This window comes from Gigantopelta aegis, chromosome 13, assembly GCF_016097555.1.
Source record: "Gigantopelta aegis isolate Gae_Host chromosome 13, Gae_host_genome, whole genome shotgun sequence".
NCBI classification, from domain to species: domain Eukaryota; kingdom Metazoa; phylum Mollusca; class Gastropoda; order Neomphalida; family Peltospiridae; genus Gigantopelta; species Gigantopelta aegis.
Window position 1 is genome coordinate 4,502,783 of NC_054711.1, and position 24,474 is coordinate 4,527,256.

The 24,474-nt window shown below is 37.5% G+C and overlaps 1 protein-coding gene across 1 annotated transcript in view; it reads left to right on the top strand.

The window, feature by feature from the left end:
• Window positions 1-24,474, top strand: part of LOC121387627 (N-acetylneuraminate 9-O-acetyltransferase-like) — a 59,419-nt gene that overhangs the window by 4,322 nt on the left and 30,623 nt on the right. The window contains exons 2-8 of the mRNA XM_041518795.1: window positions 1,266-1,362; window positions 11,644-11,830; window positions 17,807-17,917; window positions 19,554-19,605; window positions 20,605-20,676; window positions 22,523-22,613; window positions 23,952-24,057. Of these exons, the coding sequence (XP_041374729.1) occupies window positions 1,266-1,362; window positions 11,644-11,830; window positions 17,807-17,917; window positions 19,554-19,605; window positions 20,605-20,676; window positions 22,523-22,613; window positions 23,952-24,057 (716 nt within the window). The remainder of the gene's footprint in view (window positions 1-1,265; window positions 1,363-11,643; window positions 11,831-17,806; window positions 17,918-19,553; window positions 19,606-20,604; window positions 20,677-22,522; window positions 22,614-23,951; window positions 24,058-24,474) is intronic.

The window sequence follows — 24,474 nt, forward strand, 5'->3', positions numbered from 1 at the left end:
GCTAATTATGTGAATGATAAAGTCACGGTGACTGTGTCACAACTTGAAATGAGTAAGCCAAGGGCCGTCACTCTAATGACGTTTCTTACATTCATCTGTATTTTTTTTTCGGGATAGTAGTACAAATCAAATCACTTGGCACCAGGTAGTTTAAGTAATTGACTTGTTAAACTTGAAAGTTCCACTTGCGTCTGGCAACAAAAGATAATTTGAACCCCTGATCTACCATGGGGGGGGGGGGGGAGAGACTTTTGTACCCCAAGATTATAATATAAATTTAAGTAAGAAAAACAAAAAATTCTAGCAAAACCTGTGAATAAAAACATGCTACATACGGTAATTTTGGTCAACCACAATTTCTAAGAAAATCTTACTTTAGCGGTTTGTACGAAAATGCAACACAGGTGATAACCATTCGGTCATTACAGGCTTCTAAAGCTTACCGTTAACTACAAGTAGTATTTTAACAGCCTGGGACTGGTTCTGTAAAATGCCATACCAGTGTACTTTTCTTTATTTCATACACATAATAAAAGATATACTTTATTTAGACAATGAAAACATCTTTATTAATAATTTTATTTCTTATCGTATACCATCGGTAATCTTCTTTCAAAATCACCAATTAAATGAAAGAAAAACTTTAGACATTTAAAAGTGAAATCAGACACTGGATCATTTCATTATTTGTCAGTATGTAAGTAACAGGGCTAGCTCTGGGTCAGCAGAAAATGTCGCCAAATCAAAAAATGCAAAAGCTATAGCTATTTTCCAATAAAATATCAATTATTACTCCAATGTTTTTGGTTACCAAATTATAATAAAATTCACCAATTGTTCTTAAAATTCATAATTGTTGAATTTGATGAGGTTCAGGGCTAGCCCTGCATTAGTACCAAATCGCTAAACTATATATATATATATATATATATATATATGTATATATACACACACACACATGTATATGTATGCAGGGTTTCTGCCAGAGGGTAAAACAGCTATGGTGCCATATCCAGTTTTTTTGGCAGATTTTTTTTTAAAGTTAACCTTTTGACAAAATTAATTACTCTTATTATTACTGTATGATTTTCTTAACCCTAACCCTAAACTTAATCCATTTTCTTTCTGGGGGAGACCCCCCCCCCCACACTCTGTTGACTGTGTTTGCATTCCATAGTGCCATACCCCAAAAATTATTTCTGGCAAAAACACTTGAGTATACATGTATATATATCTACAGGTACAAGTCTTATTTGCTTTACCAGGTAACGATTCGTGTGAGTGGCTACTTAGTGATGGGCGTTTCCCTGGTTACAACACGTGGCAACCATATGGGTGTATGATGCATAAATACACTAAGAGGTGAGTGTGAACATTTCATTCTATGGGCTGTATATTTGCTGTATATTTGTAAAGTGCATTATAAACCTACATGTGTGGGTGGGATTTATCTCAGTTGGTTGAGTGCTCGCAGGATCAAACCACCTCGGTGGATCCATTCAACTGATTGACCTTTTTCTCGTTCCAACCTGAACCAGTGCATTACAACTGGTCAAAGGCTGTGGTATGTGCTTTCCTGTCTGTGGGAAAGTGCATATAAAAGATCCCTTGCTGCTGACTTTTGTTGACTATTTAATCAATGTTTGCTGGATATAAAATTACAAAGAAGAATCATTGATATACGGGTGATTTTCACAAAAAGGGGGAAATAACGGTAAAGAATTTTTCAAAAAATAAAGTATTGTATTTCTTGCTTTTGAGAGTGAAATATAAAGCATATATGTTTCATGATGTATAATTTCAAGTAGCAAAGCTAGATAAATAAAATCAAGAAAAATATGCACAAATGTATTTTCGTTGTTATGTCTTTACCGTTAATACCTTAACGGTAAAGAGAACTATTCTTTACAGTTATGTCTTTATCATTAATCCCTTAACGGTAAAGTCATAACGGTAAAGAATAGTCTTTATCTTTATTAGTATGTCTTTATCGTTAATGGACTAACACTAATATATATATATATTTGTTACTATGGCATACCTGATTACTAAAAATGTTTGTTTAACAACACCCTAGCCTATATTGTTTATTCAGTGGTTATAATGTGACATAAATACAATATCTATCACACATCCTCTATAGAAAGAACAAACCACTGCCACATAGGATACTCTTTTTTTTGTAAACAATGGATCTTTTATATGCTCTTTCTCACAGACTGGACAGCACAAACAACATCCTTTGATGAATCAGATCTGGACCATGGTTGAAATGGGAAATAGAAGTGCATGCAAATGTATGCATGCTAAAAAAAAGAAGAACAAGGCACACTAACAAAATATCATTTTGTATTCAAAATAAAGGCTAACATTTCATTCAACATTATTAAATCTTTAATCAATAACAAAGAACACAATTGAAGTGGTTTTTTTTTTTTTTTTTTTATCAAAACTAGCTAAGTCCAAGTGAGGTCAATTGAAGAAAAAGAATGTTTTACCAATCCCAGAACAGGTGAAAAAACCCTCGGAAAACTATATTTCTTAAAGTGTTTTACAAATACTATTAATATTGATATTATAAGAGCTACCATTGAGAAACAGCACATAAAACATGCAATTTATATAGTTATCTTAATTTATCAAAAGTGTGGACTTAGCAAGTTTTTGTAAAATACCTTTTTCATTAAGAAGTTAAACATCAATAATTCCAATAAGAACTTGAATTAAACTGTCATTTCTATAATTAAAAGTTAAAATTCTTAGTAAATTGTAAAATTAACAACTCTTCAATTACACGTTAAACATCAATAATTCCAGTAAGAACTTGTATTAAACTGTCATTCATACATTTAAAAGTTAAAAGTTATTGGCCAACTGTAAAATCCGATTCATTAAGTTCTCTGGCAGCTTGAATGGTGGTGGACCTTGAAAATTTATTTCTGACAGAATTCTCGATGTCTCAACTTCGTCTATGTCAGGTGTTCTTGGCCAGTCAAACAGAGAGTCACACTTTTTTTCTAGAAATTTAATCTTCACCATATTTTCAGAGGGAGGTTCTATGGGATGTCCTATGTAGAAGGTTTTTTGTTTTCTGAGTTTGTAAAACACAGCATAATAATTTGATATCTGCAAATCTTCCACATCGGGTTTTTGGTTCTGCTTTAGATCCACCGTATCTGATTCAACCATGCGCTTCTGTGGTAGACTGGGTAACCAGCTAGGATCTTCACTTTCAGGTTCAATCTCTTTTTTGTATGTGTTTATTTCATTTTCATTTGACTGATCAGCAGAAAGCCTGGCACCCTGCCATGCCTTCCAATATATATACTCTGTCCTGTCGTCTGCATTTAGTGATGATAGGTCATCTTCAAGAACATTATAGCCTTCTGCAAAGCGCTTTTCAAACTTTTTTATTTGTGAAACAGTTAGCTGTTTTTCTAGTGCCTCAACTGCTCTGTTTGTTGTTTTTTTTCATTTTGAAAATAATGTCAATCGGGCAGTGACAGCTACAGAGGCCCTTTTCTGTTCGGTCATGATTGCAATAGCAGGACAGGTTTCGATAGGATAACTTTCCACGGGATGTGCATATCAACTGATGTATCTTCATAGTGCCTTTTATGACATCACTATTGCTTTTTTCTGCAATCCTTTCTACTTTATCAATATCACTTGAAGAAATCACATATAGCTGAACATTAATAGCATTTTTCAGACAACTATACAGCTTTGAAACATCAAAAATATCCTGACCATTGGCTACCATGCGGTCAGCTGTACATTTCACTGCTGCCCCAACACCATCAGCTGGTCCTTTGCCATGAGAGGCCTCAAGGAAATTCCAGTATACTTGTTGAAAGTCGTACTGTTCAAATGGAAGTGAAGACATAAGAACAAAGTTAGTCTTGTTTCGATACTGAGTGGTAGGACCATCTGACACAAAGTGAACCTTTTTGACACCAATGGTTTGCAATTCTCTCAGAACAGGATCTAGGTGAGCCCATACAGCAGAAGGGGTGTGTCGTGTGTCATCACTCATGGTACAAAAACACTTTGTGTATAATTTTCCAGACAAATCTTTCAAGGTTGCATGACAAGTGTGAAGTGACACTTGTCTTCGACTGGCACCAAAATGCATTGCTTGGATTTCTTCAGCCCCTTTACAGTTATAATTTTCACTGTAGTCCACCTGTAGAACACATTCATTTGAAGTAATTTTTTGCTTAATGATCTTTATAGCTTGGTACTGGTGCTCAATCCTGTATTGGTGAGGCATCAGCTGCTTCATATCCTTTATGAATGCTTTACATAAATTGGAAACTGTATCAGTTACTGGCATTTTCGTCATTATTCTCACTGTAATTTTTCCCTTCACAGTAATCCTTTCCTCTTGTTTAGGTCGCCACTCATGGTATGTAACAGGATCATTACTGAATGCAGAACTTGTAAGCATTTCACTCAACTTATTTTGGCATTGTTGACATGTGCCATACATGCAGTTATATTGTGAAGAAGAACATACAACATCAGATATGATATTTGTTAGATTACCATATTTCAAGGAACCCAGTGAATGAAGTTTTGCTGCTTTCAGCTCACAGTTGCTATGTAATTTACATTTTACAGTTTCCCTGTCATTCACAGAAAGGGATACACAGTAAAAAGGCTTCAGACGTGTGAAAGATGTATAGGACAGTTTTTCTAATACATGTTCTCCTTTAAACTTCTCGTATAAATTCAGCAAAGTGTCAGTTAAATATCTTTTTTGCTTTTTAACTTTGCTTCGTGTAATAGTTTCTTTTTTAACACTTGATGGCGCACTATTCACATCTTGTAAGAAAAAATCTCTTACTATCTCAGCTGTTTCTGCCAATCCTACCTTCTTTTTTCTGTTGCTTTCAAAAACTGAAAGTGTGCCTAATGAATTCTGGGTAACTTTTTCAAGTCTTTTTTTGGACATTGCTATTTCTGTTCTGGCTCTTTCAATCAGTTGATATTTTTTCAAAATTTGCCCAGTGGCTAGTTTATGGACAATTTGCTTTTCTCTGTTGTTCTTTGCTTGTTCTGCCAGTTTCTGTTTTCACTTCAGCACATATTGCAAACCCAAATAGAAGAGCCCGCTTCACTTTCTTTTTATCACCACTGTTAAGGACACTGTTCGTCCTCGTTGCTGGAGAGGCATTTTGGCCGATTTCATTCACATCATTTGTCTCATGTGTGTTAAGCTTTTCCATTTGTCTTTTAATTGTGCGGATTTCTTTCTTAAGGTCTTTAATTTCTTTCTTCTGCTTCTCAATTGTTCTGTAAGCTTTCCTATTTTCTCTTCTGATCTTTTTTCTACCAGCATTTTTCTGATGTGACGGAACATTTAAAACAATGTTTGGTTCTGGAACTGGTACAGGGCTTGTTGGTGGTGTATCTGGAATAGGTACAGTGACTTTGTCAGTATCAGTTTGTCTTTTGCGTCTTTTTTCCTTTCTCCATTTCTTGCGAAGCACTCTTTGACTTCTTTCAGTTAAATCTCTTATTGTCTTTATTTTGCCCTCACTCTTTCTTTTTTTGTACCTAGCCCTTTCTTTTGCTTTATAGGCTTCATGGGCCTCAGGATCTTCCATTAGCTTTAATCGAGATTGACGCATAGCGTCTGCATTTGATTTTGATTTTTTTGGTGACATGAATATTCTGAAAAAGAAATATATTCAATTAATTTGCTGTTAAATAAAGAATGATTTTACTATAATATATATGTACGTGACTCATATGTACGTGACACATCGGACTTTCTTACAAAATTGCGTAATATACCAAATGTATCCAAAGAATCATTCCTCGTAACTATGGACGTTTCATCTTTATATACAAACATTCCTCACAACGAAGGGATTGAAGCAATAGAAAGAACTCTAACTGGTGATAATTACAACTCCAACATACCCATTAAAACAATTAGTAAACTAGTTGCAACAATATTAGAATCAAATAATTTTCAATTTAATGGTGAAAACTTTATCCAAATGCAAGGCACTGCAATGGGTACAAGAATGGCCCCAAGTTATGCTAATTTATTTATGGGTTGTTTTGAAAAAGTTCTGCTGAGCAAATGTGTTAGATCGCCGCTACTTTGGCTTAGATATATAGATGACATATTTTTTATTTGGGACCATTCTGAACAAGATCTTAATAAATTCATTGAATCTGCCAATCAACAGCACCCTACCATTCAATTTACATACACATATTCAAGGAATAAAGTTACATTTTTAGATGTTGATGTCATTAAAACAGATAGTGGGTCTTTTTCATCAACTGTTCACACAAAAGTAACAAACACACACCAATATTTACATTTCAAATCAGCTCACCCCAAGGCATGTAAAAAAGGAATTCCTTTCAGTCAAGCTAAAAGGTACACCAGAATCATTTCAAACAGTGACACGTTAGAAACTGAACTAAATAGTTTGAAAAAACACTTCTTGAATAGACTTTACCCTCCTGCCATTGTAAATAATGCTATAGAAAAAACATCAATTGGACCCAAAGAAAAACACATCGAATCTCCTGCATCTACGTCTGAACAAAAAACAATGATACCTTTTGTCGTAACATACAACCCATGCCTACCAAATATTGGCCATATATTACACAGATATTGGGGAATTCTCGAACAGTCAAGTAAACTCAACATACTAGCACAAAGTAAACCAATTGTTGCTTTTAAAAGACCACATAATCTTAAAGACATGCTTGTTCATTCTAAACTACAATCTAATGATGATAATAAAAAGCACTCTGCATTAAAATGTGGTAAAAGTAAATGTAAAAATTACAAATTCCTTGACGAAAAAACGCACTTTGAAAGCAGTCAAACTGGACGCGTTTATCCCATAAAACATACTATGACATGCTGTTCTTCAAACGTAATTTATCTTATCACTTGCACAAAATGTAGTATGCAATATGTAGGACAAACAGGGGGTAAGATGTCTTTACGTATGAATGGACATCGTAGCGACATCAATTTATATCCTAGCAAATCTACGTTGGTTAATACCCACTTTAATACGAATTATCATTCCATATCTAACTTTTCTTTTATGCCTATTGAACAAGTATTTAGCAGTGATGAACATCATCGACTAGTTAGAGAAACTTTTTGGATACACGAACTGAGAACCAAAACGCCACATGGCCTTAATGATAACGTTATATTTCATGTAAACACATCTTAGGCATTCAGTAACGTTATAAATATCCAATGTAGTACAGTGACATTACTTTGTGTTTCCATGTTCCATAATTAATTAAATAATCTTGTCTTTATAGTAATTTAACAAATTGCTATAAAATGCATTTATACACTTATTATTACCTTTTTCTATTTAAAATGTGACATTGTTCTTTAAAATTTCAATACGTTCAGTTAGTGGTCTAATGTCTGTTTTGACGGCTACTTTTCAATGCATTAACCTGCTGTTTTTAGACTACTGTTGTATCTACGCAGATCCTGTACAAATTGATAAAACAATATTACAATAATGGAAATGAGTGTATAAAAAATAATCTGTTTGTCTCAATGACGTCAGGATGAGAATGACGTCAGGATGACGTTACGTCATCTTATTGTTAATTTGAAAAAGGCAATATGCCGAAACATGTAATAAGATCTTATTGTTAATTTGAAAAAGGCAATATGCCGAAACATGTAATTATTAAATAACTGAACTGTTGGTAGTAGTTTTATTATTATATTTTTTCAAAATGTAATTTTGTTATATATATATATATATATATATATATATATATATTATATATATATGTGTGTGTGTGTGTGTGTGTGTGTGTGTGTATATATATGTGTGTGTGTAGAGAGAGAGAGAGAGAGAGAGAGAGAAAGAGAGAAAGGGGATGGAGCAAAGGGAGAGACACTAATCATTTGCACATATTTACAGATAATTTTTTTATCTAGCTACTTTAGTACAGACTACATGTACACGTACCTATCAAATATCAGAATGTTACCAAAGCAAAGGAATGTTTAGTGATACCTCCAGCACATTGTTTTTCCAGTGGCTTTTAGGTGTCATTCATGCATTATTTGTGACACATGGTCTACAGAAGAAACCTATTGTTGCCACATAGGCTACTCATTGTTTTCAATTAGCAGCAAGATATCTTTTATATGCACTTTCTGACACAGGACAGCACATACCACACGATTGTTCAGATATAACGCACAAAATGTCAACACCGTTATCAAAGATGTCTTTACCATTATTCATCAGAAATAACAGTAAAGACAGACATTATAAGGGTAAAGACACACTAAATGGCATTTGTGCGGTCTACAATGAACTTTAGAACTGTAATCATGCAAATTTAATTTAAAACACTGATTTACTCAATGAAAAAATATAAACTGTGAGTTTTTCATGCTTCTGTGGTACTTTATTAAACTAATGGTAAAGACAGATAATAAGTGTGACATTGAAAAAACAAAGAAAAAAATACAAAAAATACTTGCCTGAAAAGACACCCTGCTTGTATGCATGAGGTTAACTTGTTGAAATAACCTTGACCTTGATGTGACATCACCATCTGGTGGACAGTTAGCATAATAACAACATTTATGGACATATGTTAAACAGTATAACGGTAAAGAAAATGAAATGAAAAATAAAGGGTGCAACTAAAATGTATATTTAATTTTTTTTTTATATCAATACCTCCTATTGAAACTTAAGAAATTTATACTTGTTTGAGTGATTTACCAACTTGTTGAAGTTTAAAGGCAAACAATTATTGTTTCATGGAGTTTTGGGACACCATAAAACAACATAGTTCTATATGCACAATCACTGAGTGGAATTTTTGGGCTTAAAAGTTCAAGCATCATTTTTGTGTTTTCATCTGCATGGCTAAATATCATATCCAGAGCTTCTAATTATCATGTTTATTATATATCTACAACTTTATTTACACCATAAGCTGTTTTCTTGAAAATATTGCAACTGCAATGTCTTTAACGTTATTTCCCCCTTTTTGTGAAAATCACCCATACCAGTCGTGGTGCACTGGCTGGAACAAGAAATAGCCCAATTGGCCCACTGACGGAGATCGATCCCAAACCGACCCTACTCTCGAGTGCCAAATAAACGTACACCTACGTTTATTAAATTTGTGAAAACAATTTGGTGTCTACGCTTATTCAACACCCTACGTTTAATTACATCTAAAAAAAAATGTAACCCCCTATGCTAATTCGGCACCCAACGCTTATTACAATTCTTAATTTATCAAATGCTTACATATAGCCTCTATTAGGGGTACCGATTTTCCGCGATCAAGGAATCGCGGACGGAATTGCAAATCTTAAACGGAATTTACAATTTTCAGAGTTGTCAAATAAAATGCCAACTTTTGTGGTCAGATAATACATTTATTTATTTATTAATATACATACATTGTTTTTCTGCTTAATTGATCATTTGAACCATTAAGGCACGGCAAAGCATGTTACTCTACGACAAAATGTAAACACACGTTTCCGAACATTGTTGACCGCCATTTAGTTTTTATCGCTTGGCTCGGTTCGGTTTTATTCGGTTGGGTAAATTCCTAGGATGCGTTCGATTGAGTGCTCACCTGTAAATCTTTTCACCAAACATTGAAGACGGGGGTACCGAATGCTTAAAGGTAAATATGACTTTTTTTTTAGAGCAGATAAAGTACAGTTCCTTTAGGATAAGGGGAACTGGCCCAAACTTTATCTACATTCTTTCCTCTTTTTATATATATTTTTTTTACATTACAAATTCCACTCAACCTTTTTATTTTCACTTGCAAATAGAGTTTATTAGAAATTAGCGAGAAAAATTAGGCAGAGTTACATCCCCTAACCGCGTTCCAGTTCCGGCGCGTTCTGCTAACAGCTGGCATGGCCGATGACCACACTTGTTTGTGAATCTTCAGCTGAGATTTATGCATGCCAGCCCCTGGCATCATACATTGTAAGTGTCCCCACCTATGCTTTAAAAATAAAGAATGATACAGGTAAAAATTAAGTTGATGAAATTACGTTTTGTTATAATTGACCATGTGTTAAATATAGGAGATGAATCTAGTAAGCTGTCATCCACCCTGATTGTTTTGATTTTCTTGCATGGAACTTTTGGATTTTTTTTTTAAGCTGCAATCTCGCCAATACAATACAATACAAACAAATAATATACAACCTTAATTGTTCACGTGTTAGCGAAGTGTTGTTCACATGTTCAGTGTTTAATATTTATATAAGTATTTGTAAGAAATAGATACAAACGAAGTGGGAATAAAGTTCTCCTTATTCTAACATAACCTATCTTCATTTGCGCAAGACAGAACTTCCTTGGCAAGCTTGCTTTTTTTCATTTGCTTCTTGCTGTGTGTTTAAGAAAATTCCATTCAGCAGAGGACATCATAGTCGTTATTTTACTTGTATAATGGTAACAATTCATTTCTTTAGTCAATTCAATAGGCACCAAATTAACTGGCAAATTAAAACCCCCAATTAAAACAATATTTAAAAAACCCAACAGAACTCGGAACACCATGAAGCAGGTGACCAAAAACTAAGACAGCATTCTGGAATGTTTGGCCCGATATGTTCCGAATGGTTACGAACTGGATCAGAATGTCTTTGTTTTTTTAATAAAAACTACACCTAACTGCATTCGGTCTACAACATCAATGTTTATAATATAAATGAATGCTGGCAAATTACGGTAAGCCGATATAGCTCGTACGTTCAGTTTTGCGAACCAAAATGTCATACAATTATTAATAATGGCTCATATATTACAAAGAAAAAATCGCCCAAATAATATTATTTGGGCGACTAATGCCATTATTTTTTAATATTTAAGTCGCCCAAACAGGACTTTGGTCGCATTTGGCGACCTGGCCACAGGCCGTTTCGAGCCCTGACACTATATGGCATATTTTTTACAATTAGAATTTAGAGCCATTTTTGATAATTAAAATAAGACATTGTTATTACTTAGTTTTGATTATTTAGAATATCCATTTTCATACATCTGAAGTTTTTATGATCCTTCGGGTGTTTTTAATACCATCAAATGCATTTTTCATATTTTTTAAAACGCACATGTATACATGTCTGTCTGAGATTTAACGGTTTTCCAGGTGAAATTCTGGTCTGTTTTCAAGGGTATTTCCCCATTTCATTTACACAGAGTTTTGTTACATTCTGTGGGAAGCGCAAATAAAAGATCCCTTGCTGCTAATCGGAAGAATAGCCCATGTAGTGGCGACAGTGGGTTTCCTCTCAAAATCTGTGTGGTCTGACACCATATAACCATAAATAAAATGTGTTGAGTGCGTCGTTAAATAAAACATTTCTTTTTTTCTTTCTTTTCAAATGTGTTACAACTTTGTAGGTTAATCAAACTTAGACTTGGAATATATTGATGACAGATAGCTTTTGCGGGGGTCCGAATGGCCGCTAGGGTAAGCACTGCTTAGTATCCCATTTTCACTGGTTGAAAATTATCTTTTTTTTTTAAAGAAGTGCACCAGGGCTATGCAATTAAATAATTATTTATTTTTTTAATATTTACTAATTTAAAAACAAAAAGATTTCCGTTTCAGCGATGCCAGGATGTGTATGCACTACATCTCGTACTGGGGCGGTCGGAACCACATCACGTTCCTCGGTGACTCGCGCATCCGTCAGCTGTACTTCGAGTTTATCAACCTGATCAGCAACAAGGAGATCAAATCGCACAAGGCTCACAGCGACATCCACTTTCAGGATGAGCAGATCAGCGCTCGAGTGGTGAGATATAAAGATTATTACACTAGCCAGAGTACTCTGCCGTTCGAGAGCTAGACTAACCCACTTTAAGGATGAGCAGATCAGCACTCAAGTGGTGAGATATAGAGATTATTACACTAGCCAGAGTACTCTGCCGTTCGAGAGCTAGACTGACCCACTTTAAGGATGAGCAGATCAGCACTCAAGTGGTGAGATACAGAGATTATTACACTAGGTCGAGTACTCTGCCATTCGAGAGCTAGACTGACCCACTTTCAGAATGAGCAGATCAGCACTCAAGTGGTGAGATATAAAGATTATTACACTAGCCAGAGTACTCTGCCGTTCGAGAGCTAGACTGACCCACTTTCAGGACGAGCAGATCAGCACTCAAGTGGTGAGATATAGAGATTATTACACTAGGTCGAGTACTCTGCCGTTCGAGAGCTAGACTGGCCCACTTTCAGGACGAGCAGATCAGCGCTCGAGTGGTGAGATATAGAGATTATTACACTAGCCAGAGTACTCTGCCGTTCGAGAGCTAGACTGACCCACTTTAAGGATGAGCAGATCAGCACTCAAGTGGTGAGATACAGAGATTATTACACTAGGTCGAGTACTCTGCCATTCGAGAGCTAGACTGACCCACTTTCAGAATGAGCAGATCAGCACTCAAGTGGTGAGATATAAAGATTATTACACTAGCCAGAGTACTCTGCCGTTCGAGAGCTAGACTGACCCACTTTCAGGACGAGCAGATCAGCACTCAAGTGGTGAGATATAGAGATTATTACACTAGGTCGAGTACTCTGCCGTTCGAGAGCTAGACTGGCCCACTTTCAGGACGAGCAGATCAGCGCTCGAGTGGTGAGATATAGAGATTATTACACTAGCCAGAGTACTCTGCCGTTCGAGAGCTAGACTGACCCACTTTAAGGATGAGCAGATCAGCACTCAAGTGGTGAGATACAGAGATTATTACACTAGGTCGAGTACTCTGCCATTCGAGAGCTAGACTGACCCACTTTCAGAATGAGCAGATCAGCACTCAAGTGGTGAGATATAAAGATTATTACACTAGCCAGAGTACTCTGCCGTTCGAGAGCTAGACTGACCCACTTTCAGGACGAGCAGATCAGCACTCAAGTGGTGAGATATAGAGATTATTACACTAGGTCGAGTACTCTGCCGTTCGAGAGCTAGACTGGCCCACTTTCAGGACGAGCAGATCAGTGCTCGAGTGGTGAGATATAGAGATTATTACACTAGATCGAGTACTCTGCCGTTCGAGAGCTAGACTGACCCACTTTAAGGATGAGCAGATCAGCGCTCAAGTGGTGAGATATAGAGATTATTATACTAGGTCGAGTACTCTGCCGTTCGAGAGCTAGACTGACCCACTTTCAGGATGAACAGATCAGCACTCAAGTGGTGAGATATAGAGATTATTACACTAGGTCGAGTACTCTGCCGTTCGAGAGCTAGACTGACCCACTTTCAGGATGAGCAGATCAGCGCTCGAGTGGTGAGATATAGAGATTATTACACTAGGTCGAGTACTCTGCCGTTTGAGAGCTAGACTGACCCACTTTCAGGATGAACAGATCAGCACTCAAGTGGTGAGATATAGAGATTATTACACTAGGTCGAGTACTCTGCCGTTCGAGAGCTAGACTGACCCACTTTCTGGATGAACAGGTCAGCGCTCGAGTGGTGAGATATAAAGATTATTAAACTAGGTCGAGTACTCTGCCGTTCGAGAGCTAGACTAACTCACTTTCAGGACGAGCAGATCAGCGCTCGAGTGGTGAGATATAAAGATTATTACACTAGGTCGAGTACTCTGCTGTTCGAGAGCTAGACTGACCCACTTTCAGGACGAGCAGATCAGCGCTCGAATTATTACCCTAGGTCGAGTACTCTGCCGTTCGAGAGCTAGACTGACCCACTTTCAGGACGAGCAGATCAACACTCGTGTGGTGAGATATAAAGATTATTACACTAGGTCGAGTACTCTGCCGTTCGAGAGCTAGACTGACCCACTTTCAGGACGAGCAGATCAACGCTCGAGTGGTGAGATATAAAGATTATTACACTAGGTCGAGTACTCTGCCGTTCGAGAGCTAGACTGACCCACTTTCAGGACGAGCAGATCAACACTCGTGTGGTGAGATATAAAGATTATTACACTAGGTCGAGTACTCTGCCGTTCGAGAGCTAGACTGACCCACTTTCAGGACGAGCAGATCAGCGCTCGAGTGGTGAGATATAAAGATTATTACACTAGGTCGAGTACTCTGCCGTTCGAGAGCTAGACTGACCCACTTTCAGGACGAGCAGATCAGCGCTCGAGTGGTGAGATATAAAGATTATTACACTAGGTCGAGTACTCTGCCGTTCGAGAGCTAGACTGACCCACTTTCAGGACGAGCAGATCAACACTCGTGTGGTGAGATATAAAGATTATTACACTAGGTCGAGTACTCTGCCGTTCGAGAGCTAGACTGACCCACTTTCAGGACGAGCAGATCAGCGCTCGAGTGGTGAGATATAAAGATTATTACACTAGGTCGAGTACTCTGCCGTTCGAGAGCTAGACTGACCCACTTTAAGGACGAGCAGATCAGCGCTCAAGTGGTGAGATATAGAGATTATTATACTAGGTCGAGTACTCTGCCGTTCGAGAGCTAGACTGACCCACTTTCAGGATGAACAGATCAGCACTCAAGTGGTGAGATATAGAGATTATTACACTAGGTCGAGTACTCTGCCGTTCGAGAGCTAGACTGACCCACTTTCAGGATGAACAGATCAGCGCTCGAGTGGTGAGATATAGAGATTATTACACTAGGTCGAGTACTCTGCCGTTCGAGAGCTAGACTGACCCACTTTCAGGATGAGCAGATCAGCGCTCGAGTGGTGAGATATAGAGATTATTACACTAGGTCGAGTACTCTGCCGTTCGAGAGCTAGACTGACCCACTTTCTGGATGAACAGGTCAGCGCTCGAGTGGTGAGATATAAAGATTATTAAACTAGGTCGAGTACTCTGCCGTTCGAGAGCTAGACTGACCCACTTTCAGGACGAGCAGATCAGCGCTCGAGTGGTGAGATATAAAGATTATTACACTAGGTCGAGTACTCTGCCGTTCGAGAGCTAGACTGACCCACTTTCAGGACGAGCAGATCAACACTCGTGTGGTGAGATATAAAGATTATTACACTAGGTCGAGTACTCTGCCATTCGAGAGCTAGACTGACCCACTTTCAGGACGAGCAGATCAGCGCTCGAGTGGTGAGATATAAAGATTATTACACTAGGTCGAGTACTCTGCCGTTCGAGAGCTAGACTGACCCACTTTCAGGACGAGCAGATCAACACTCGTGTGGTGAGATATAAAGATTATTACACTAGGTCGAGTACTCTGCCGTTCGAGAGCTAGACTGACCCACTTTCAGAATGAGCAGATCAACGCTCAAGTGGTGAGATATAAAGATTATTACACTAGGTCGAGTACTCTGCCGTTCGAGAGCTAGACTGACCCACTTTCAGGACGAGCAGATCAACACTCGTGTGGTGAGATATAAAGATTATTACACTAGGTCGAGTACTCTGCCGTTCGAGAGCTAGACTGACCCACTTTCAGGACGAGCAGATCAGCGCTCGAGTGGTGAGATATAAAGATTATTACACTAGGTCGAGTACTCTGCCGTTCGAGAGCTAGACTGACCCACTTTCAGGACGAGCAGATCAGCGCTCGAATTATTACCCTAGGTCGAGTACTCTGCCGTTCGAGAGCTAGACTGACCCACTTTCAGGACGAGCAGATCAACACTCGTGTGGTGAGATATAAAGATTATTACACTAGGTTGAGTACTCTGCCGTTCGAGAGCTAGACTGACCCACTTTCAGGACGAGCAGATCAGCGCTCGAGTGGTGAGATATAAAGATTATTACACTAGGTCGAGTACTCTGCCGTTCGAGAGCTAGACTGACCCACTTTCAGGGCGAGCAGATCAGCGCTCGAGTGGTGAGATATAAAGATTATTACACTAGGTCGAGTACTCTGCCGTTTGAGAGCTAGACTGACCCACTTTCAGGACGAGCAGATCAGCGCTCGAGTGGTGAGATATAGAGAATATTATACTAACCCAAGTACTCTGCCGTTCGACAGCTAGGCAGACATTTGGACAGTTATGATTACTTTCTGCTGTCATAGATACAGACATGTATTTCTATAGCAAAAACACAGAATGGCTACCTGTCACACGGTAGGCAAAGATTCCCGCTCTAGTGCAACAATAATTCTAGGTTTAACACTAAATACATTTACCTTGATCATTTTCTAAGATTGACGACAGTCACTTTTCGCACCCTTGTTTTGACTTTGTACACAATAAATATAACATATCCAACGTTAATGTTTTAACACAGTTTTGATATGAAATATTTGACAAAAGGTACTTGTTATTTCTTTCATCTTGTAAAACTTAAACGTAATATTTTGTCTAGAATTATGAAAAGTAAAAACATAACGTCCTGTAAACAGCATTGTCTGCTTGTTATGGAAGTTGACAGGGGTCAAGATTAGTAGATCAGTTTTTATTTTAATGTGGTGAAGCATTGTAATACTAATATAGCTAATTTTGAATTTGAATGATGTCAGAATTCCAATGACGTCACTTTGCATCTCCTTATAGTAACTATAAACTAAATACATGATATTTCCGTTTTAAGAACACTGGAAAATTTCCAGTCCAAAATTGCCATTGAAATTTTTTCCTTTTAACATTACTAATGCACCTGAATGTGTTTGAAGAAAATCTTGTGATTAAAAAAATTGTACCTTTTACGAAATATGGATTTCAAGTAAATTTACGGTAAGATATGCTGTATTTATTGTGTACGAAGCCAAGACAAGGGTGCGAAAAGTGACTGTTGTCGACCTTAGTTTGCAGGTAACAGATATTTTACATAGTAACCATCCATGAACACACACACACTACAGGAAGAAACCCATCAGCATCTACATATTTAACCGAAACATTATTGAAAGGTGGTGATGTTGGTTTTCTTTTTTTGAAATCATATGTTTTTATCTCAGTTCCAGAATGTGTACTTCAATGCAACTCAGAGATATATATAAAGTAATCACCAATTCAACAGTGTACAGGGCTTCTAGAATTTTTATAAAATCCACTAGCCATGGCATCAGTAAAAAAATTTAATTTACTATCCACGATAAAAAAATTCACTTGCCCTACTTTACTTTAAGTTAAAACAATTTTACTTAGGAGATAACCATATGGAGTTTTTAGATTTGCGGTTGTTATTGTCTATTTGATCCTGCAGATGTAATTTTTGACCGAAGGTGTTAGCCTGAGGTTAACAATGAAACATTTGCGGGCATCAAATAGACAGTAACACCCACAAATCTAAAAACTCCATATGGTTTTGTGCATTGTAAACTGAATTGTTTTTCTACAGAACTAACTGTATATTTGGTATTTCTTGAAAAAAATATCTGGCTATAATCTAACTGTAGATCCTTGAACCGTCCACTTGGCCTGTTCCAATTGCTAATGATGTTATTTTCTAATGATGTCATTAGCTTTCTGGATGTTATTGTCTATTTGATCCCGGAAAAAGAATGTAATTAACTGATCACAATATAGAACACACTCGCCATCAGTTTACAATAAATAATAGTAATAATCGGATATGTCACCTAAAGAATGAGGTAGAGCTTAAAATACTAACATTGGGGTTGGGTGGGGGCAGGATATTCATATACAAATTTACAAGATAGACTAAACTGCAATATTTGACCAAAACATTTGACTAGCCGTCGGGCATGGCAGTAGTAATTATTTACTAGCCCAACATTGAATGTCACTAGCCATGGGAGTGGGGCTACCATAATCTAAAAGCCTTGAAATTGTATGCCATTCAACAAGCCTTTCTTTGTTTTAACATAACACATTTGTTTCTGACAGGATTTCTTATGGCACCCGATGGTTAACATTTCGATGTACTACGTGTATAAAAACTGGCTGTTCAGCGAACCAGGAACGAGACCAAACCTGGTGGTCACGGGCAGTGCTTTGGTGAGTGTTAACTCTTTCGTGGGTTGATGTTGCGCGATGAGCCAACAATTCAATTCGTTGTGCTGTGTACCATTGTTAGTTTAACGTGACAATCCCAGGCCTTTCTCCAGAATTGTTAGTTTAACGTCACAAATCCCAGGCCTTTCTCCAGAATTGTTAGTTTAACGTCACAAATCCCAGGCCTTTCTCCAGAATTGTTAGTTTAACGTCACAAATCCCAGGCCTTTCTCCAGAATTGTTAGTTTAACGTCACAAATCCCAGGCCTTTCTCAAGAATTGTTAGTTTAACGTCACAAATCCCAGGCCTTTCTCAAGAATTGTTAGTTTAACGTCACAAATCCCAGGCCTTTCTCAAGAATTGTTAGTTTAACGTCGCAATCCCAGGCCTTTCTCCAGAATTGTTAGTTTAACGTCACAAATCCCAGTCCTTTCTCCAGAATTGTTAGTTTAACGTCACAAATCCCAGTCCTTTCTCAAGAATTGTTAGTTTAACGTCACAAATCCCAGGCCTTTCTCAAGAATTGTTAGTTTAACGTCACAAATCCCAGGCCTTTCTCAAGAATTGTTAGTTTAACGTCACAAATCCCAGGCCTTTCTCAAGAATTGTTAGTTTAACGTCACAAATCCCAGGCCTTTCTCAAGAATTGTTAGTTTAACGTCACAAATCCCAGGCCTTTCTCCAGAATTGTTAGTTTAACAAATCCCAGGCCTTTCTCCAGAATTGTTAGTTTAACGTCACAATCCCAGGCCTTTCTCCAGAATTGTTAGTTTAACGTCACAAATCCCAGGCCTTTCTCCAGAATTGTTAGTTTAACGTCACAATCCCAGGCCTTTCTCCAGAATTGTTAGTTTAACGTCACAAATCTCAGGCCTTTCTCCAGAATTGTTAGTTTAACGTCACAATCCCAGGCCTTTCTCCAGAATTGTTAGTTTAACGTCACAATCTCAGGCCTTTCTCCAGAATTGTTAGTTTAACGTCACAAATCCCAGGCCTTTCTCCAGAATTGTTAGTTTAACGTCACAATCTCAGGCCTTTCTCCAGAATTGTTAGTTTAACGTCACAATCTCAGGCCTTTCTCCAGAATTGTTAGTTTAACGTCACAAATCTCAGGCCTTTCTCCAGAATTGTTAGTTTAACGTCACAATCTCAGGCCTTTCTCCAGAATTGTTAGTTTAACGTCACAATCTCAGGCCTTTCTCCAGAATTGTTAGTTTAACGTCACAAATCTCAGGCCTTTCTCCAGAATTGTTAGTTTAACGTCACAATCTCAGGCCTTTCTCCAGAATTGTTTTAGAGCACTTACATTTCCAGTATGAGTTTTACACATATACAAGTATCTCTTCTCAAATCATGCACCACAACTGGTCAAAGGTCGTGGTATGTGCTATCCTGTCTGTGGGAAAGTGCATATAAAACATAACCTTGCTGCATTAGGAAAAATGTAGCAGGTTTCCTCTGATGATTACATGTCAGAATGTGCTCTAGTGGTGTCATTAAACAAAACAGACTTTTAACTGTTCTCAAATCAAGCCAACATAGAGAGTGGATTAGTGGGTTGAAAACATTTTAGTGTTTGCCTTCAAACCAGCAAATCGTGTTTGTGTTGTAAACATAATATTCCTTTTCTTTTTTCAGTGGTGTATTAAAGTGAACAATGGGAGTGAGGAGGCTTTAGAAAATTACAAGGGTAAGTAACGAACTGTAGGGAATGTATCTTTGGGCTATCGGGGCACCCTTCTACGAAGCGATCTTAGCACTAAGATCATCTTAAGTGCATAAAGTGACTGTATACTTGAGGTGACCTTAGGGCTAAGTTAACTTCATGGACTATTTCTCGCTCCAGCCAGTGCACCACGACTGGTATATGAGCGTTGTTAAATAACACATTTCATTCCTTCATGGTATGAGGCCCTGAGTCCATATTTTCAAAGCCATCTTAGTGCCATGAAATCGTAAAACTATCATTGGCTGTGATATCACTACAGCACACGTCACAGTGACGTCATAGCTTACAATGGATTTATGATTTCATAGTGCTAAGATAGCTTAGAAAATGAGGGCCCAGATTGTTAGTGCTGATCAAGAGGGGCTTTTTAATTTTATTGTAAGAAATTGTGTTTTTAATTTTAGCCTATTGTCACAGATGACAGGTGTAGCAGAGACAGAGATGGGAGCCATGATTTCATTGCTGTACATATAACAAATTTAGGTGCGGGTCGTAGACCAGTGGTAACCCTAGCTTGATGCGCTGTCTGTTTGGGATCAATCCTCGTTGCAGGGGCCATTGGGCTATTTTTGGTTCCAGCCAGTGCACCACGACTGGTATATCAAAGGTTGTGGTACTTGTATGTGCTATCCTGTCTGTGGGATGGTACATATAAAAGAACCCTTGCTACTAATGGAAACATGTAGCGTGCTTCCTTTCTAAGACTGTATGTTTGACATCCAATAGCCAGTCATTAACATATGTCTCATGTCATATAACCATAAATAAAATGCGTTGAATGCGTCGTTAAATAAAATCTTTCTTTCTTTCTAATAGCCAATGAATAATTAATCAATGTGCTCTAGTAGTGTCATTAAAGAAAACAAACTTTTAAACATTAATAATAAATTTATAGCATTTGTCCACACACAAATATTCACATGGTCCTCCAGTTTTATCAATGTCTTTGTGTATTTGCAGTGAATCTAACGACCATTGTACGGTACATCAACAAGTTAAAGCAGTCCACTAAAATACTCTGGACTTTGCAAGGTGAGCTTTCTTTTCTTACGTTTTTTTGTACACAATGCAGTGTTATTTCAGCCAGGCCATAGGATTTCAAATTTCATGGGGAAACACTTTTTTGGTTCCATGCCTTGTGATCATGGGAACCCATCGGAAACTGTTTTCAAAAAATAATTAATTATATATATATTTTCCCCGATATAATAAAAATGTGTGTAAGGGGCGGGATGTAGCCCAGTGGTAAAGCGCTCTTTTGATGGGCGGTCGGTTTAGGATCAATCCCCGTCAGTGGCCCAGTTGGGCTATTTCTCATTTTAACCAGTGCACCACGACTGGTATATCAAAGGCTGTGGTATGTGCTGTGCTGTCTGTGGAATGGAGCATATAAAAGATCCCTTGCTGCTAATCGAAAAGAGTAGCCCATGAAGTGGCGATAGCGGGTTTCCTTTCTGAATACCTGTGTGGTCTTTAACCATATGTCTGACGCCATATAACCATAAATAAAATGTGTTGGGTGGGTCGTTAAATAAAACATTTCCTTGCTTCCTTCATATAAAAGATCCCTTGCTGCTAACCGAAAAAGAGTAGCCCATGAAGTGGTGAGAGTGGGTTTCCTCTCTATATCTGTGTGGTCCGTAACCATATGTCTGACGCCATGTAACCGTAAATAAAATATGTTGAGTGCGTCATTAAATAAAACATTTCCTGAAATGCGTAACTCTATCTTATATTTATAGAATGTTAAACAACTTCCATTCCATGTCATGTTTATGTCCCGAGTTAAATCATATTCAGTTGTCACATGCTTTAGTGAGTGACAATGAAGATTATTTCACGAGGGATATAAACATGATACGAAATGGTAGTGAGCTTAATGTCCTATTTATTACCCATATCTGATCTGCATTTAGATCACTTTGTAGTATGTCAAAGTATTCTAGTGGGACGTATCACTTTGATAATGTACCAAGATATATTAACCATATGGGTAATAATTTAAAATACGATGCAGCAGTACCAAATTGGGGACGGGACGTAGCCCAGTAGTACAACGTTCACTTGATGCATGGTCGGTCTGGGATCAATCCCTGTCAGTGGGCCCATCGGGCTATTTCTCATTCCAGCCAGTGCATCACGACTGGTATATCAAAGGCTGTGGTATGTGCTATTCTGTCTGGGATGGTGCATATAAAAGATCTCTTGCTTCTAATCAAAAAAGATTAGACCATGAAGTGACGACAGCGGGTTTCCTCTCTGAATATCTGTGTGGTCCTTAACCATACACATGTATGTCTGACGCCATATAACCGTAAATAAAATGTGTTGAGTGCGTCGTTAAATAAAACATTTCATTCTTTCATTCATTCCATATAACCGTAAATAAAATGTGTTGAGTATGTTGTTAAATAAAACATTTCCTTCCTTCCTTCCTTCATTGTACCAAATTGCTAAAGGGGCGTTCTCATTATGCAATTAGTCGTACCAACTTGTCGAATGCCATGGAATCGTACTGTGAGAACACCCAGATCGGAACGACTTTAGTCGTGTTACGACACGTCGTGTCGGAATCGTACCAATTAGAACATGTTCTATTTCTCACGACTAATCGTAAGCTCTCAGCCAATCAAATCACATATTTCAGAGAAAATTCGTATGCACTTACATTTTCCGCAAAATATTTTTAAACTGACAAGCTTTAATTGACATCATGAAATCTTATGACGTAACGTCTTCCCACACACACGATTCAAGTCGCTACGACAAATCGCATGATGAGAACGCCGCTTAAACTAAGTCTGAATATAATATCTCTGGAAGTTTTATGTTGATGTTAGAAGATGCCAAGAATGACAGTATTTGTTACTATTTTTAGAACCTGTTGTTGAGGAGAAGCTAGATAAAAACCGGTCTATGATAACCAACGAGCAGATTGACTACTACAACAAAGCTGTGCTCGATATTCTGTGAGTACCAGTCTAATTTTCCTGTCCACCATTTTCTTTCAGTGCCGGGGCGGGACGTAGTTCAGTGGTAAAGCGCTTGCGTTGATGCGAGGTTGGTTTGGGATCGATCCCCGTCAGTGGCCCATTGAGCTATTTCTTGCTGTAGCCAGTGCACCACGACTGGTACATCAAAGGCTGTGGTATGTACTATCTTGTCTATGGGATGGTGCATATAAAAGATCCCTTGCTGCTAATCGAAAAGAGTAGCCCATGAAGTGGTGACAGCAGGTTTCCTCCCTCAATATCTGTGTGGTCTTTAACCATATGTCTGATGCCATGTCTGAGTGCATCATTAAATAAACCATTTCCTTCCTTCTTTCTTTCAGTGCCTTAATCTGTCATCTCATTTAACATTACTCCATTAATGGCAGGATGTATAAAACATTGAGTGATTTGAAAAACAGAAGAAAAAAGTCACATTGGAATAGCGGGGGGGTGGGCTGCGGGATTAGAAATGGAGAAGATTAAAATGAGGCTAGTATATTTTGTTGTGTATTGATGGATGTTTTAACAACAAATAAAATAATAATCATACAATTATTATTCTAGAGGCTATAATTTGTTTTGGTACAGTGGTATAATGTGTTTTATTACAGGGTATAATATGTTTCATTACAGGGGTGTAATAAGTATTATTACAGGGTAAAATATGCTTTATTTCAGGTGTAATATATGCTTTATTACAGGTGTATAATATCTTTTATTTTAGAGGTATAATATATGTTATTACGGGGTATATTAATTTTTATTATAGAAGTATATTATGTCTTATTACAGGGCTATCATGTTTTATTACTGGGTTATAATATATTTTATTACTGGAATATAATTTGTTTTATTACAGAGGTATCAGTGAAGCCAAACTATGGAAATCTGAAGTATGTTATGTTATGTTTTATTACAGGGGTGTCATTTGTTTTATTACCGTGTTATAATATATTTTATTACTGGAATATAATTACAGAGGTATCAGTAAAGCCAAACTATGGAAATCTGAAGTATATTATGTTTTATTACAGAGGTATCAGTGAAGCCAAACTATGGAAATCTGAAGTATGTTATGTTTTATTACAGAGGTATCAATCAGTGAAGCCAAACTATGGAAATCTGAAGTATGTTATGTTTATTACAGAGGTATCGGTGAAGCCAAACTATGGAAATCTGAAGTATATTATGTTTTATTACAGAGGTATCAGTGTGAAGCCAAACTATGGAAATCTGAAGTATGTTATGTTTTATTACAGAGGTATCAGTGAAGCCAAACTATGGAAATCTGAAGTATGTTATGTTTTATTACAGAGGTATCAGTGAATCCAAACTATGGAAATCTCCACGTCTTGTAGCTCAGGGTTTGAACAAAGAATCCGAAGATGGACTCCACCTGTCGAAGAATGTTTTGTATTTGGTATGTCATTCCTCTCTGAGATACATAATTGTTATAACCCTTTTCGTGATGTGCAGGCCATCAGTTTAATTAAATCGTGAACGTGATGGTGCTCTCTGCACAGCTGTAAGTTTGACATGATGAAAAACGACTCAGTTCATGATGGTGTCATCCCATCACGGATATGACACGGTTAAAGATGGACCTATAGCCCATTCCCACAGGGAACACCTTTTTTCATACTACGGAATTTACTACAAGTTATTTATTTCTGAGCCCATTGTTTTCTATAGCCCATTCCCATAGGGAACACCTTTTTTCATACTATGGAATTTACTCAGACCTGTCAACCTTTAGTCAAGAGAAAGCAGGAGGTGTGTGTTGAAAAAGCAGGAGATTTTGTCAAAAAGCAGGAGATCTTTTAAATTCACACAATTT